This window comes from Panthera leo, chromosome E1 (assembly GCF_018350215.1).
Source record: "Panthera leo isolate Ple1 chromosome E1, P.leo_Ple1_pat1.1, whole genome shotgun sequence".
NCBI classification, from domain to species: Eukaryota; Metazoa; Chordata; class Mammalia; order Carnivora; family Felidae; genus Panthera; species Panthera leo.
In genome coordinates, this window is record NC_056692.1 from 35,347,698 (window position 1) to 35,361,868 (window position 14,171).

The 14,171-nt window shown below is 58.9% G+C and overlaps 1 protein-coding gene across 1 annotated transcript; it reads right to left on the reverse strand.

The window, feature by feature from the left end:
• Nucleotides 1-4,310: 4,310 nt before the first annotated feature.
• On the reverse strand, nucleotides 4,311-10,618 carry DLX4 (distal-less homeobox 4). Its single transcript, XM_042915648.1, has 3 exons — nucleotides 9,553-10,618; nucleotides 5,904-6,100; nucleotides 4,311-5,664 (listed from the first exon to the last, which is right to left on the reverse strand). Exons 1-3 carry the CDS (start codon nucleotides 9,806-9,808, stop codon nucleotides 5,419-5,421), a joined length of 699 nt encoding a protein of 232 aa, XP_042771582.1. The 5' UTR covers nucleotides 9,809-10,618; the 3' UTR covers nucleotides 4,311-5,418.
• Nucleotides 10,619-14,171: the final 3,553 nt, after the last annotated feature.

Here is a 14,171-nt window from a genome sequence, read left to right on the forward strand (position 1 = left end):
ACAGTCTTTGGGGTCCTGGGCCTTGGCTGGAATCGCTGGCCATGCCTGGGAGCCATGGGGTGTGCCAGGAAGGGCTAGCCTGCCCGGGAGCTCTTGCCAGAGCTCAGGAAAAGAAGGAGGCAAGCCGTCAGGGAACAAAGCAGATAAAGTCATAATAAAATGATCGGGTTTCTGTGGCCCTTCAGTCTCCCTCCCCAAGTGTTCACCAGGGAAATACTCCCCGAAAATAGGAGACAGAGAGCTAGCAGAAAGGGCCAGAATGAGAAAAGGGTGGGAGAAGAGAGAGAGAGAGAGAGCAAGACAGCCATCCCCACCCCACACGCACTCACAGCTGGGGAGGCTAATCTGTGTATTTCTGGGTGTGTTTCACCTCGTCTCTGCATGTGTTAAGTCCCTGTGCCTCTTCTTGGTTCACCCCTGTGTGTGGCGAGGATGTAACCTGTGAGTGTATTTCTCTGTGTGTCCGTGCACAGCCCTGGCAAGGCTCCACGCACATGGCCTCACGCGTGCCTCTGTGCGCGGCTCTGCACACCGCAGCGATGCGGCCGTGTGTCTGCCTGCCTGCGTGTGCACCTTCTTCAGTGGAAATGTGTGTGCGTGGGGGGAGTCCCTGGGCCGGGGTCCCTGCACCTGCCTGGCTCTCTGCACTGTCTGCGGCCTTTGTGTTTCGAGAATTGCGCTGGAAGGGACTTTAATTCCCTCCTGAACCCATCTGTGCCGGTCAGGAAAGGGGAAAGCAGAGGCATGGACAAGAGGTCACTTGTCCCCCTCTAGGAAAGCCTTTTCAGCTTGGAAGGGGAGAGATGGCAGTCACCCCATAGTCACCGGGGACTCAGTGGCTCCCCACCCCACCCCCCCCCACCCCCTCCCCCACGGGACCCACAGGCAAGCTTCTCAGAGAAGGGGTGGGGCAAAGGCTGGAGCAGAAAGAAACCAGAGCTGGAGATCTCTTCGCCCAGCCTTGCACTGGGAGAAGCAGGGAAAGAGATGGCAGAGAAGGGAAGGCATGGGAGAGAAATACTTTGTGGGCCACAGAGTTTTTCTTTTCCACCATAATTGCTAAAATATTACTCACCTCGTGGAACACGGGCTCCCAGGGAAAGGGGGATCCTAGTCCCTTGAAAACCAGCTGCCTGTGGGCAGGGCTTAGAGGGGTCTTTGCAGAGGCTTGAAGCCACCCTCACCGCCTGGTCTTAGCTCCCCCCTCCGCCCTTCGACCTGTAGTCCCACCCCCACCCCTTCCTAGGCCGCAGGAATCCCGGTAAGGAAAGGGTTATCCAGGTGAATCGGGGCGGGAGACACCTGTAGGATGCTTTTCTGAAGGAAGAGGCTTCAGTGGCCCTGAGGACAGAAAGCTGAGAGGAGATTTGCCACCACAACAATGGAAAGAATGGAGCTTAGACTCCCCCCCCCCCCCCCCACCAACTAGCAAACAGAGATCAGGGGAGGAGAGAGAGTGGGTGTCTCATCACCTCCTTGGAAGCAGGAAGTCAGCGTAGCCTCCTCTGGCTTTTCCCGTCCCTACCCACATGGCTTACGCTTTCAGGGTTTCAGGGGGAAGTCCTGGATCTCCAAGACCCCGTCTACACAGGCCTCAGCTACCCGGATAACATTCCATTGACTCTGGATACAATCCCAGAGGCAAGTTCAGGCATCCAAACTCCAATGAGGTTTGGAGCTGAGTAATCAGCTGCTAGGGCTAAACAGACGTTTTGTGGGGGAACAACCAGCTCCCCACCCCCACCTTGCACAGCAGATTTGGGGATGGGGGAGGGTCAGCCTGTCACTCCGTGGCTTCCCAGCCCCCTCCCACCACCCCGTTCTCCTACTTCCCACCTGCAAGTAATTTGGCCAATGGGAGGGCAGTTAAGATTGCAGTGTGGAATCCCTCTAGATCTGTGTGCGTTTGGTGGGGAGGGGCTGCCTCCTCTCCCCCCCCCCCCCAACCCCAGACCCCGAGTGCCCTTTTCCTCTTCACAGCAGCAAATTACTTGTAATTATCTCACATTGAAAACCTTCAGGAGCTGCTCCCCAAATTGCTTTAATTGAATTAATTGAATCTCATTTTGTTGGGGGAGAGAATGGGGGGGGCACGTCTTAAAATAGCATGTGGGGAGAGGGAAGGGAAGCCCCCAGTCAGCTTTTCCCGTGGCGGAGACCCTTGTAGGTGAGAGAGGGTGCCCTGGCCTCCCTGTTTCCATTTTCCAGCCTCAGCTGATTTCAGATGCCCTTTTGCATTTAGGACCTTGCCGGTGTCCTGCTTTCAAATGGTGATGACAAGGAATGTGTGCCGTGCTCCAGCCTCCGGGCCCCCTTCCTCCTCCCTACCCCCAGGAGGCAGAGAGGTGAGAGGTGAATGGATGGCAGTGGCAGTCTGAACTCACCCCGGCCGTGACCCCTCCTCCCTGATAATCACACGGCAGCTATAAATGCCATTTGTGAAGCGCGTACTAAGTTCCAGGCACCGTGTCAAGCGTGTTACAAGCACTATCTCATTCCATCATCACAGCTACACCGGGAAGCAGGTCCTATTAGCATTCTCATCTTAATGGAGGAGGAAAACCAGGCTCACAGAGAGGTTAAGTAACTTGCCAAAAGCCACACAGCAGAGCTGGACTCTTTGGAGGCCAAAATCCCCATTCTAAACCGATCAGTTTTGTGCCCCCCCCCACCCCGCTCCATTACTGACCCAATTTTCTCAGAGGGGAGTCTTCAGGGGAAGGAACCACAGGTTCCCCTTCTACAGCTTAGATGGCTTGAGGGAGGTGAATGGAGCTCATCCTCCCCTGGGGTTTCAATCCCATCATCACCCAAGAGCCCAGGGAGACTAGACCAACTCCCAAAGGGAAAGGGCTCCTGTTTCCTTTGGAATGGTCGGGTGGATGGGGGTAGGGAATTGGGATGGGGGGGGGGGGCAGCCGGCCTCTGGCTGGGAGAGTAATTACACTCCTTCTGCTACTTAACTTTACAACCTGGGCTGTTGTTTTAACGATGCGACTCGTGTTGGGCTGTCCAATTAATCTCGCCTTTGGAGGCTTTCCGAGATGGGGCGGTAGATCTTATCTTGGGTCTGTGGAAGAGGAGTGTGCAGCCTACAGTGGGAGGAACAGCCGCCCTGAGGCCTCGTGGCCTCAGAGAAGCCCTGGGGAAGGGATCTGGGGCTGCCCCCCCAGCGCCTGTGGACTGGGGTTAAGAGCTGGGAAGGCACAGATGGGGAGGAAGAGGCAAGTGTTTCTCTTCTTGGTACCCTCAGTCCTCACTCCTCCTGATCTTGGCTTTGGCGCACCCCATGCCTTTGCCATCCCCAGGATAACACTCCATGGTGTTTTGGTGAGTGGGGGAGGCCACTGACCCACAAGGGGCCTAGGAGGGGCTGATCGCAGCCCCCCCCCCGGGGTGGGGGTTCCACTGACTTGCGTACCCCCTCTACCCTACAGAGACTCCAATTCAGGCCCCTCTCTGGGGCCAGGGGGGTTGGCTCCAAGTGCCTGAGTGGGCTTTTCCAACTAGGGCGGTCCCCAGTTCGAAGTGCTTGGGAACAGGTTTAGACAGTAAAGGGAAAGATGACTCTGGAGCTTTTTGCCTGGAATTGGAGGCTCCTCCCCCAATCCCTCAGGCCAAGCTTGGGCTGGATTCCCTGAATTATTTGCAGCCCTGTCCTTGGGCCTCTCTGCCACTGGGTGCTGTGTGTGTGTGTGTGTGTGTGTGTGTGTGTGTGTGTGTGTGTGAAAGAGAGAGAGAGAGAGAGAGAGAGAGAGAGAGAGAGAGAGAGAGAGGGATGGGGTGTGGAGGCCATGAATCTACCGCTGGGTCCAGGCTGAGTTGAGGGCCCTGACTATGCCCGTATTACTTCCTTTAACCAGGCACTTACCACAAAAGTGGCTGGACATTTGTCTGGCTCCCCCATTTGCCCGCAGGGTCTGCCTCAGTCACCTTGTATCTCCAGGATCTCACAGAGCAGAGGCTTCACCAATGTTTGTTGGATGGAGAAGTCCAGTTCCTTCTGGGATTTTCTTCTCCTCTCCCTCCCCCTAGGTGGGCTGGGGCCTTTCCGCCCCAAGGAGCACCCTGGGAGGACTGGACTGGCTCAGTGGGCGTGTCCTGTCCCCAAGAGCAGGGAGCAGGGGCTGAAGATGGGGCAACAGGGGACTGCGAAGTGCAGTCTGGCTCCCTCCAGAACTGGGCCGGGAGAGAATTTGCGAGTGAGGACCACTCCGACTTGGGTCATTCCCAGTATTAGCATCTTCCAGTTTCACACTGGAGCGAATGAAAGTGGTCATCAGAACGTTCCAGAGCTACAAGCCCAGAGCTAGTTAGGGATAGAGGCAAAACTAGTATCCCATCCTCTAGGTCAGTGCTGGAAGAGTCAGATGGGAGGCAAGAGAGAGATGGGCAAGCAACCCCCACCCCCGGAAGTCAGGAAACAAACACACTTCACAGCCAGGGCCCAGGTTTTTATACAGATTTAATCTCTGAAAGCTCATGATGTGGAGGATGCTAGATCGGTTATAAATAGGAGCGGTTCCCTTGGACAGAGACAGCAGTGAGGAGCTGAACTACCAGCCCACCCTCCCTGTTCGGGGGTGTCTCTCCTTACACTCATCCAGAGAGTCTGCTTGTCCCCCATTCTCCCCAAAGAGTCGCCCTACTGGGTTTCCAAGAGGATGTGAGTGTGGGGATGATGGGTATTAAGGGTGGGAAAGGCGGCGATAGGCTCTTAATAAATACCCGTTGAATTAAAAGGATAATCGCATCCAGTATCTACTAAAACTGAATAGACGCAGGAAAAAGAAGGCTTTTTTTTTTCTTTCTTAGAAGAACAGCTTCAATTCCCCATAGGTCCACAAACCACATTTTCAGCATCGCTTCCACGTCCCAGGGGGGTGAGGCAGTCTATCTATCAGTCATGGGGGTAACGCGCTGACCTCCAGGAAAAATCGGTGGAGGGTGGGAGGGACTCGGTGGTGGTCGACTTGAAGACACCGGATGCCCACTTCACTTCCGCTTCTGCTCAGAACAGGGTTGGGCGAGGCGCAAGGCACACAGAGGAAAAAATACTCAAGTGTTTCTTGTTGGTGTTGCCTCCAGGCTGGCGGTAGACTGCAGTCCAAGGAAGGGATGGGAAGACTAGCGGTCCTGTGAGGAGTCTGCACTTCAGCCAGTGACTCTCCCTCCAGAGCCTCCGATCAACTGGAGGGAAGGTGTCCAGTCTATGGTAGTGGTGGGGGGCAGTGGTGAAGACCAAAGTCCTTGATTAGGCTGTTTGGGTTACAGGGAGACGTCCTTTTTCTTCTCTCGCGCCTTTTCCTCTTGAGAAAACCCACCTGGAGCTGGTTTCCTCCAGGACCAGAAGGGGTGCAGGCGGGCTGGGTCCTAGGCTTTGTGGAGGACTAGGGGCCGACCCACCCTTCCCGGGACTCACATCATCTGAGGTGGAGCCAGGACATCTGGGGAGTGATGCTGATACCAGGCCCCAAAGCTGTTGCTGTAGCCGCCACCGGTGGGCAGGGCCCCTGCCTTGGGTAGATCCCAGAGGGATGGGAGGGGTGGGGAGCAGGGAGACAAGGAGGGGGCTCTCCCAGGGAAGTCCCCTTCCTGTCCTCCAGAGTTCTGCTTCAGGAGCTTCTTGTATTTGGAGCGTTTGTTCTGAAACCAGATCTTTACCTTTGGGGAGAAGAGGGGAAAGGATGGAATGTGAGGAGAAGAATGCGTGTGGAAGGGTGAGATCCAGGGAAAGGGACCCAGCAGTGGCGCGCAGGCCCCTTGGGAACGTGCCAGGAGAACTGTGACAACGAGGCTAGGGGGCTCCTCAGCCTTTCAACCCTCCCCCCCCCCCAAGGGGTGAGTTCCCAGAGACCACATCAGGGGAAGGCTAGCTGCAGGAAGGATGGGGCCGGCCTCACCTGGGTCTGGGTGAGGCCGAGCTGCGCGGCCAGCTGGGCCCTTTCGGGCAGCGCCAGGTACTGCGTGTGCTGGAAACGCTGGTTCAAGTGCTGCAGCTGCAGGCTCGAGTAGATGGTCCTCGGTTTGCGGAGCTTCTTGGGCGGGGCCTGCGGGCGCTGCTCCGAGGGCTCCGGGGACAGCGGCGGCTTCTCCGAATCTGGGGGGCGGCACAAGACGGTGTGGGTGGGGCGTTGAGAGGGTCGGACGCGCGGCTTCCTGAGCTCATTTGCATCTCGTTTGCATGTAGGCCTCAGCTAAGCAAAGGGCGCGGGTACCCGGCTCGGCCCTCCTCTACCTTCCGCTCCACGCCCCCTTCAGGCGCCACGCCCACCGCGCGCTAGGACGCGGTTCTTGCCCTCAGGGAGCTCCCACTCATGGGTCCTGTGACCCTAGGAAGACAGCGCCAAGGGACGGAGCGAGGGTACAGGTGGCGCCAGGGCCGGGAGGTCAGAGTTCAGGCGGGTGCGGTGGCGCCAGCTCGGGGTAGGGTGGGGCTAAAAGGCTCGGTCGGGGGCTGGGCTGAGGCCTGGAGCTGACCGGGGCAGGGCATTCCAGGCCGAGGGAACTCCAGAACAATGCTCAGAGGCCCGAGCCAGTGTTTGCGTGGCAGCCTCCCCGCTGCTGGGGCTGGGGAGGGTGGGGGTCGGAGGGGCCCGGCCAATTCGGCCTTGAGGCCAGGATGAGCACCCGCCCCAGCATCCTAGAGTGGGAAGTGCCCTCAGGGTTTGCCATCCCCTATTGCGAGGCGCAAACCCCAACCCGAGGTGCACCCTGCAGGGAAACTGACCAGCCCTCTCCTCCCCCGTGCCCAGCTGGCTAGGGGAGGCGGCTCAGGGGCTCTAGAAGCCCTGTGGGAGTGGGACAGCCCCCTCCCGCTCCCCGCTACACTCACAGAGGAGTTCACCGCTCACGGGGAAGGTGGCCCAGGTTCGCAAAGCACGCAGCGCCGGCCAGCGCAGGCCCCTCGGGCCGCTGCAGGATCTCGCTGCCGAGCTGCCCCGTGAGATCTGGTCACCTCCTGCCTCCAGGCCCAGCCACTCTAGGAATCTTGGCGGGGGAACAGCGGCCCTAGAGTACGGGAGGTGCGGGGCGAGGGGTCCTCCTCTTCCCGTCTGAGCAGCCCAACCTGCGCCAATCTGCGGGGGCACCCTGGGATCATTCCATTCGGGTGATAGGGCTGGGAGGCCCAAATGACCAAAATGCTCCCGGGCTCAGGGCAACGTTTGCAGCTTTCCACTCGGGTCTGCCGGGCCACTTCAGCCGAGAGAGAACTTGGCCCCGGTGCCCAGACGCAGCTAATGTCGGCCCGAGTCCCGCACCCTCACCCCGCCCCTCCTTCCTCTGGTCGTGCTCCCCCCGACGTGTGGTTCCCCGCCCTGGGCCGGCCGCGATGACCAGGTGCCTTCACCTCCCCCGCATCCCTCACTCAGGGCCCCGGGCGTTGCGGGCTTCTCAGATCCACCCCCACCCCGACCCCCGCCCCTGCCAATTCCCAGAAAAACCGTTGGGTTTCCGCTCCCCGCCCGCGCCTGTCCGGCCTCCCCTGCTTTGACCCTACCGCTCGAAGCCCCAGGCTGGCCGCCCAGCGACCGACCACCCGCGCCTCTCCGGCTGCGGCTGCGTGAACCACGAGGCTCGGGTGGTGACGCAGCGCCTAGGAAGCAGCCCCCGCTGCTGCTGGACTCCCCCAGCCCTCGGTGCCCCAGCTCTCCCAGAGGACGCCCCTCCAAAGGCCTTCCGCTGACAGCTGCCCTTCTCCACACCAGTTGTGGCAAGTCACGACTGGATCTGCCCTGGTCGCGATTATGGAGCCCAAAGGCCTCCCTGGAGGCACCGCCGCCGCCGCACCCGCCCGCTCCCAAAGCTCCCTTGGAGCCAAACCTTCCCCTGCAGCGCGGGTGGACACGCGGTGGGGCAAAAAGTAGGGCTCAAGTCCTCTCTCACACCCCCAATCATTCGGTCTAGAATGGGCAAACCCACCAGTTTCGGGAGGAAAACGCTACCATCTAGTCTAAGCACGTGTATGGTTTTCGTTGGATCCGGGGAAATTCTGTAAAGAAAAGGAACTCTCCACTCTCTGGCCCTTAGACCAAGCAGAGGGAAGACAAGGTGTGTGGAGGACAGGGACGAAAATACTAACCCTGTAAACAATTCTCTGAAGGACGAGGCGATCTCGTTCCCACCCGGCCACACACACATAGACACAAATGTCCCATATGAGCATATACTAAAGGGAAGTCCAAGGGATTCATTTATAGAACCTAGGTCATTTGTATAAAACAAACAAACAAACAAACAAACAAACCTCCTCCCAACTGCTCCTCCTTTAAGGAGGACAGACACAGCAGCCTGGGAGAGGCAGCTCGCGTTCGTGCACAGAAGGCACTTCACTTTGGGGGCTCTGAGGAAATTCTCTAAAATCCTCTTTTCTGGCCTCATGCAGTGAACACCAATCTGCAAGGACTAAGTGCCTGGAAAAGAGGCATCCACACCCGGTCCCAGGGCCTCAGCTTGCCCATCTGTAATCCAGTAGGTTGAGCTCCCAAATCTTTAGGGGCACTTCTGGCTCTGATGGTTTATGAGCTCATGTGTTGGAGTAACAGGGAAAAGGAGAGAGATGTCCTGGTCCTGGGCTGACACAAGCAAAGGCACCCAGTAGATGTGCATCCTCGGAGGAGACTGTGCTAAAGACAGTTAGGTGGGGGCAGGGAGGGCAGGGGACCTGAGGTCTAATTTGGAGCTAGTACGGATCAGCATATACAGTTGCACGGGGTTCTGCCCAATACCGGGCCCAGGACCAGGAAGACAGGCTGGCTAGCTCCTTGGCTTCTCTGAGGCCTTGCAGTGAGCACTTTCTCAGGGACTCAAAGTTGCTCCAGACAGCAGGAAGTGGGGCCTAACCTGTCCCCCACAAGGGCAAGGGGTGGATCCTTCACCTGGAAGGATCTGCATCAGGATCTATAGCTAGAGGCTGCCTGACCCACCTGTGGCTACATTCTTAGAACAATAGGTGGTGGGGTCCTAGCCCCAGATTCTTCCTAGCTGGAAGGACAGCTTCCAGCCTCTATCAGGCATATTCAAGCACCAGCCAAGGGAGACGGGGAGGGGCCCCCAAATAAGCCCCCACTTCCACTGTCCTCCAACTGGGACCGCACTTCCAATTGTCTGGCTTGGGCTGGAGCACTGCTTTTGGAGACAAGACAAACCCGGAGAGGCGACTTGGGGAAGGGAAGGAGTACACGACGGAAAGAATCCTGGGGCAGGGGCTAGGCACCCACACCCACATCTGGATTGTTTCAGTTTTCCGTTACACGTAGGTGCACACCACCCCGCTGCTCCAGGGGGTGGGGTAGGGAGCCCTGCCGCCCGGCTTCACACAACTGCAAATCGAAACCAGGTCGGTCTTGAAAGGAGACCTAGATCAACTCGCCCCCGCCCCTCCCCCCTGTCTCCCGCCCCATCCCTTCGCCCTCCCCCCACCCCCAGATCCCTTGGAATCTGAGTAAGGTCTGAATCCCGCTAGCTGCGCCCAACCAGGCGAGGGCGAAGTTTAGGGACGCAAAGGATCAGGACCCCAGAGGTGGGAAGAGCTGCGGCGCCCGGACTTACCTGCCTTCGGCTCCTGCTGAGAAGGCGCCGCTGGTTGCTGGCAGGGCAGGTAGGAGTCTCCCGGAGTCGCCGGCGCAGTGTAGGAGTAGGGCAGGAGGTGGCCATACGGCCCAGAGTAGGGCAAATCGGAGGCGACTGCGGTTGCGGGGGACAGGCCAAGCGGGTAGGCAGCCACTACCGATGGGACAGGGGCGATGTCCGGGAATATGGCTTTGGAGGCGTCCCGGCCAGGGAGGGAGCAGGGCAAAGAGGTCATCGCGGCCGGGGCCGGGGCCGGGGCCGAAGGGCCTAGGCCATGGCCCGGCACGTAGTCCGCTCCCTCCGCCAACTCTCTCTTTTCCGAACCTCGGGCGTTGGGACCGGATGAGCCCCCCAGCCAGCCTCCCGCACACTTAAGATCCCGGGGAAAGTGTCTCTCTGTGCCTTTTCCAGCGGAGAGCGCGCGCCTGGGAAAGGGGTTCCGAAGGGGTGCCCCCCATGGCTTTTCCCCTCCCCCCTAAATCCATGGGGGCCCCCCTCGTCTCGCTCTTGGGTTCGGTTCCCGGGACCCGACGGTGGCACCGCCCACTTAGACGCCGCGGATTGGCTACCGCACGCAGTGACCTCACGAGGCTGGGGCCGGGGCCCGCCCCCCGGGGCAGCCCGCGGTAGGGAAATTCAGAACCGAGAGGTCCGAGGGGCGGTGCACACGCTCCAGGCCCAGCTGCCTCGGGGTCTTCTCCAAGAGGGATACCGGGGTGGCAGGGCGATTGGGGCAGTCTGGGAACCTCGGTCTCAATGGAAGAAACGCGAGGGAGAGCTGGCGGGGCCGGGATGGCCCAGGGCGAAGGGAGCAGCGCAGTAGCGGAGGGGCTTCGGCTGCGGGGGCTCAGGGGACCCTCCGTCGCGCTCTCCAGCTCCTGGGGATCTGCACCGCGGTTCTGATGCCGCCGCCACCAACCCGCAGGGGAATCGAGACCAGACCGCCCGCGCCCGCAGCTTATTCAGCACGTCGGAATGCGTCGCTGCTGAGCCCCGGCAGTTTGTTGGTAAACAGACGCCGGGTCGGGGAGGTACCGCCCCGCGGCCAGCCTGCCCCGCACGCGCGCGGCGCACACGCCCCCGCGGGGCGCCCTTGGCCTGACACGCCGCGACCGCCGCGACTGCGCCTCACCGCGCCCCCACCCCCGTCCTGGCTTCCGCTTCCGGCAGGGGCCCCGGTGCGCTCGCGACAGCGCAGCTCCAGCGGGCCCCCGAGGCCGCTGGAGGGATCCGCCGTCCTGGCTTCGCCCGCGCGGCGCCCCGCCTTTCCTGGCGCCGCGTGAGGCTGAAGTCTTGCACGAACCGGGACAAAATCCGCGAGGAGGAGGAGCGTCCACTTTGATGGTTCCTCTGAGAGCGTAGGAAACACGGCAGGCCTGTCCTGGTGGCCGCATTTTCCAGTCTGTGCAGGACCTGCCTCTAAACTTAGGCGCCCAAGAACTTGACGGGCAGGTGTCCACGTATACGAGTATCTATGGCCACAGGTAGGCAGCTACACGTAGGCTCCATTCAATTACAACATATATGCAAACACACAGGTGTCTACACTGATGTTCGTGATCTCCATGAACAGAGAGGTCCACTAACGGATCCCAAAGATAAAGAGCGATATCCCTGGACAAAAAGCACGATCCTTACCTCTTACACAGACCCACGACTCCACAGGTCAAATTGCCGGTGTGCACACTCAAGAATGCAGAAAATCCACGCATATAAGCATTTACACAAGTGTGGCCACCCTCTGAGTGATAACTGTCCACACACATCCAAGCTGCTTCGTGTTAAGGGGAGAGACAGTTACACCCCCAAACTCACCAGTCCTCACAGATTCCACAGCGTACCCCCCCACACACCTTTTCTCCCCCAAGTACACAACTCAGACGCGCATATGCATGGCTGTACACACATACTCGCTCCATCAGGGCTCAGAGCGAAGGCAGCAGTCTTAGAATTGGAGAGTAGGCGGAGACCCTGATCAGACAAAGAGGGAGGCTTAGAAGAGTGAGAGAAGGAAGGCACTGGAGGGTGGCCAGGCTCGGAGAGACAGAAAGATCAAAGACGGGTGCTGGGGTGGTTAAGCCCCCCAGTCAGGTGTCCCGAGGGGAGGATGGGCAAGTCAGCTTCGAACTGGATTCCCTTCTGGAATGGATAGAGATGGGTTTTTCCAAGAAAGCCTTTGGATCTGAGCTCTCCACCCTGAAGCCTTGGAGCTTCAGGCGAAGGGCAGATTCCTTGTCTGGGTGGCTGGAGAACCGATTCCCTCTCATCCAACAAGGTACGCAGGGTTGCTCAGTTGAGAAATGCTGTTTTCACACGGGACCACCTTTTCCCCCTTCCTTCCCCAGCGCCAGCCTTGCCGCTGCCTCGTTAGAGCTGGGGCTATGCACTTACGAGGATATATCCTTCCAAAGCTTTCTCTCTTCCACCACTGCCTTCTTCCGGAAGGAGACAGCCACACCACAGTGCCGTGGTGGATTCCAAGGGCGTAACAAAGGGAGAGAATGCTCTCTGGAGTGGAGCTGGCTGTCAGGGAAGGTTGTACAAAGGAGGTACTTTTGAGGTGGAACTTAAAGAACGAGTAGAGGGACATTTTGTCCCGCAGTCACGTACCCAGAGTCCCTTCTGTGATGGACCTAGCAAGAAAAAAAAAAAGGCAAGCGTGGGTTTTCTGGCAGGCCTTGGTAGCAGTTGACTTTGGACATCCTCCAAAGCTAGGATACCCATCATGAGAGCCTCTCCTAAACTCCCAGGGGGCTTCCTGAAGGGTCCTCATTTCTATGCAGTGGTAGGAAACACCCTACAGCTGTTTCGAATTTATAAAACACCTTCACAAAAAGCCCACTATTATGATCCTCAGCTTACACATGAGGAAACCTATGCCTCCATCATCACCTCTCTCTTCCGGGCTCCTTTTGAACACACACTGGAGGGCTTGGAGCTGGGGCACTTGGTTGGGAAACCCCGTGTGGTCTCCCCGGATGCAGCCTCTCAACCGACAGGTCCCCTCCGACTGGCATCCCACCTCGCCATCCCAATCTCGGGCCTGGGGGGAGACAGGAAAGGTGGAAGGGGCCAGGATGAGGGCTAGAAAGGGCTGTAAATGTTGTGTTCCAGAAGCGAGGAGGGGAGGGCCAGCCTGAGAAAGCTTGAGGCCTGGGTTTCCATCGCAGTTCTATGCTCGCTGGCTGTGATAGCCTGGGTGGGTCATTGCCCATCTCTGACACTCGTTTTATCCGAGGGACAAAGAGGGAGCTGCGCTTAACACAGCCCTTGTCCATTTGCTTTAGAATGGATTGCAAAAACGGAAACCCCCAAACGTAATAAAACCAAGAAGGAGGAGGAGGCAAGGCAGGCAGGCAAAACAAAAAGGATGCTCTCCTGCCACTACTAATACTTCAGCCCCTGGCTTGTCACACAAGCTCAAAGTGGCTCTCCCAGCCTTTTTTCCCACGCAGGTCCCCTCCCTTAGCAAAAGGGGCCTGCTTGGAGAACCCCAGCACTGGAGTGAGGCCGCGGGAAAAGACAGTGGGGTCCCCAGGGGGACACGGTGCCCCCCTGGTCTCAAGAGCCAGCCAAGGGTCGGTGACCACCTGATAGATCCGTGCAGCATACGGTGGTTTGCACGCTCTTTGTCAGTTGCCTTGGAAAGAAAACGCAATCCCAGCGGATCCTGTAACGTTTCTTTGCCTAGAATAAATACCCGCGGCAGTGGGATGTATGCCTTGCTTGAGGGACTCTCCTCTCCAACCGAACCCGTGCTTCTCCCTCCCGGGGCGGGGGGGGGGGGGTTCACAGTCAACACCCCAACACATGGTGGGTGCGTGGGGCTCTCCGCATCGTCCCTGGGCTCCGTACGTGGCGGGCTTCTGCGACGCTGCCCGGGCGCTGGGGTCTAACCCGGTGCAGACTCCACGCAGCACCTGTATGAACCTGCTCTGGGGAATAAAGGTTCCACCGGCCCCCAGTCCTCGGCCCTGGGCGGCCATCGCGGGATTATCCGCGCCCTCTGCCCTCCATCCCACCCGCGGTCTCCAAACGAAATCTTTGTTGGGTCCCCTCTGCTCTCAGCGGAATTTAAGTCCGATTTGGCGAGGTTTTCGTACTAACTCGTTGAGGGGAAACTTTGTGAATTATTTGGTTTGGCAGGGTCGGGGGTGAGGATTCTTCCCTCTGCTCCGCCGTGTGCTCGGTGGGTGAAGACCCCACGTTTGGCGACGCCCGGAGAAGGCACGGTTGGTAGAGGCCTGCGTGCCCCGCCGCACACACTCCGATTTGACTTTTCTTGGAATTTTGAATGATCTCTTTTCTTCTTTACGACTGATCAGTGAATGAGCGCTGGCGCAGGCGGGACTGCGGACTGCTGACTGAGGTCAGCCAGCCCCGCTGGCCGTGCACTTGGGGTTCGCGCTCACCTGCACGCTCCGTGGAGAGGTTCCGCGGAGCAGGAATGACCCTCCCCACCCCCACCGCCACCCCCACCCCCACTATCATTTTCCAGATAACTTTAGAGAAGCTCCCAGGGGGAGAGGAGGGAAGAGGTCTCAGGGTCTGCGCCCCCCTTGACATTTGGGCACTGCTCGGCAGACGACACCCACGAG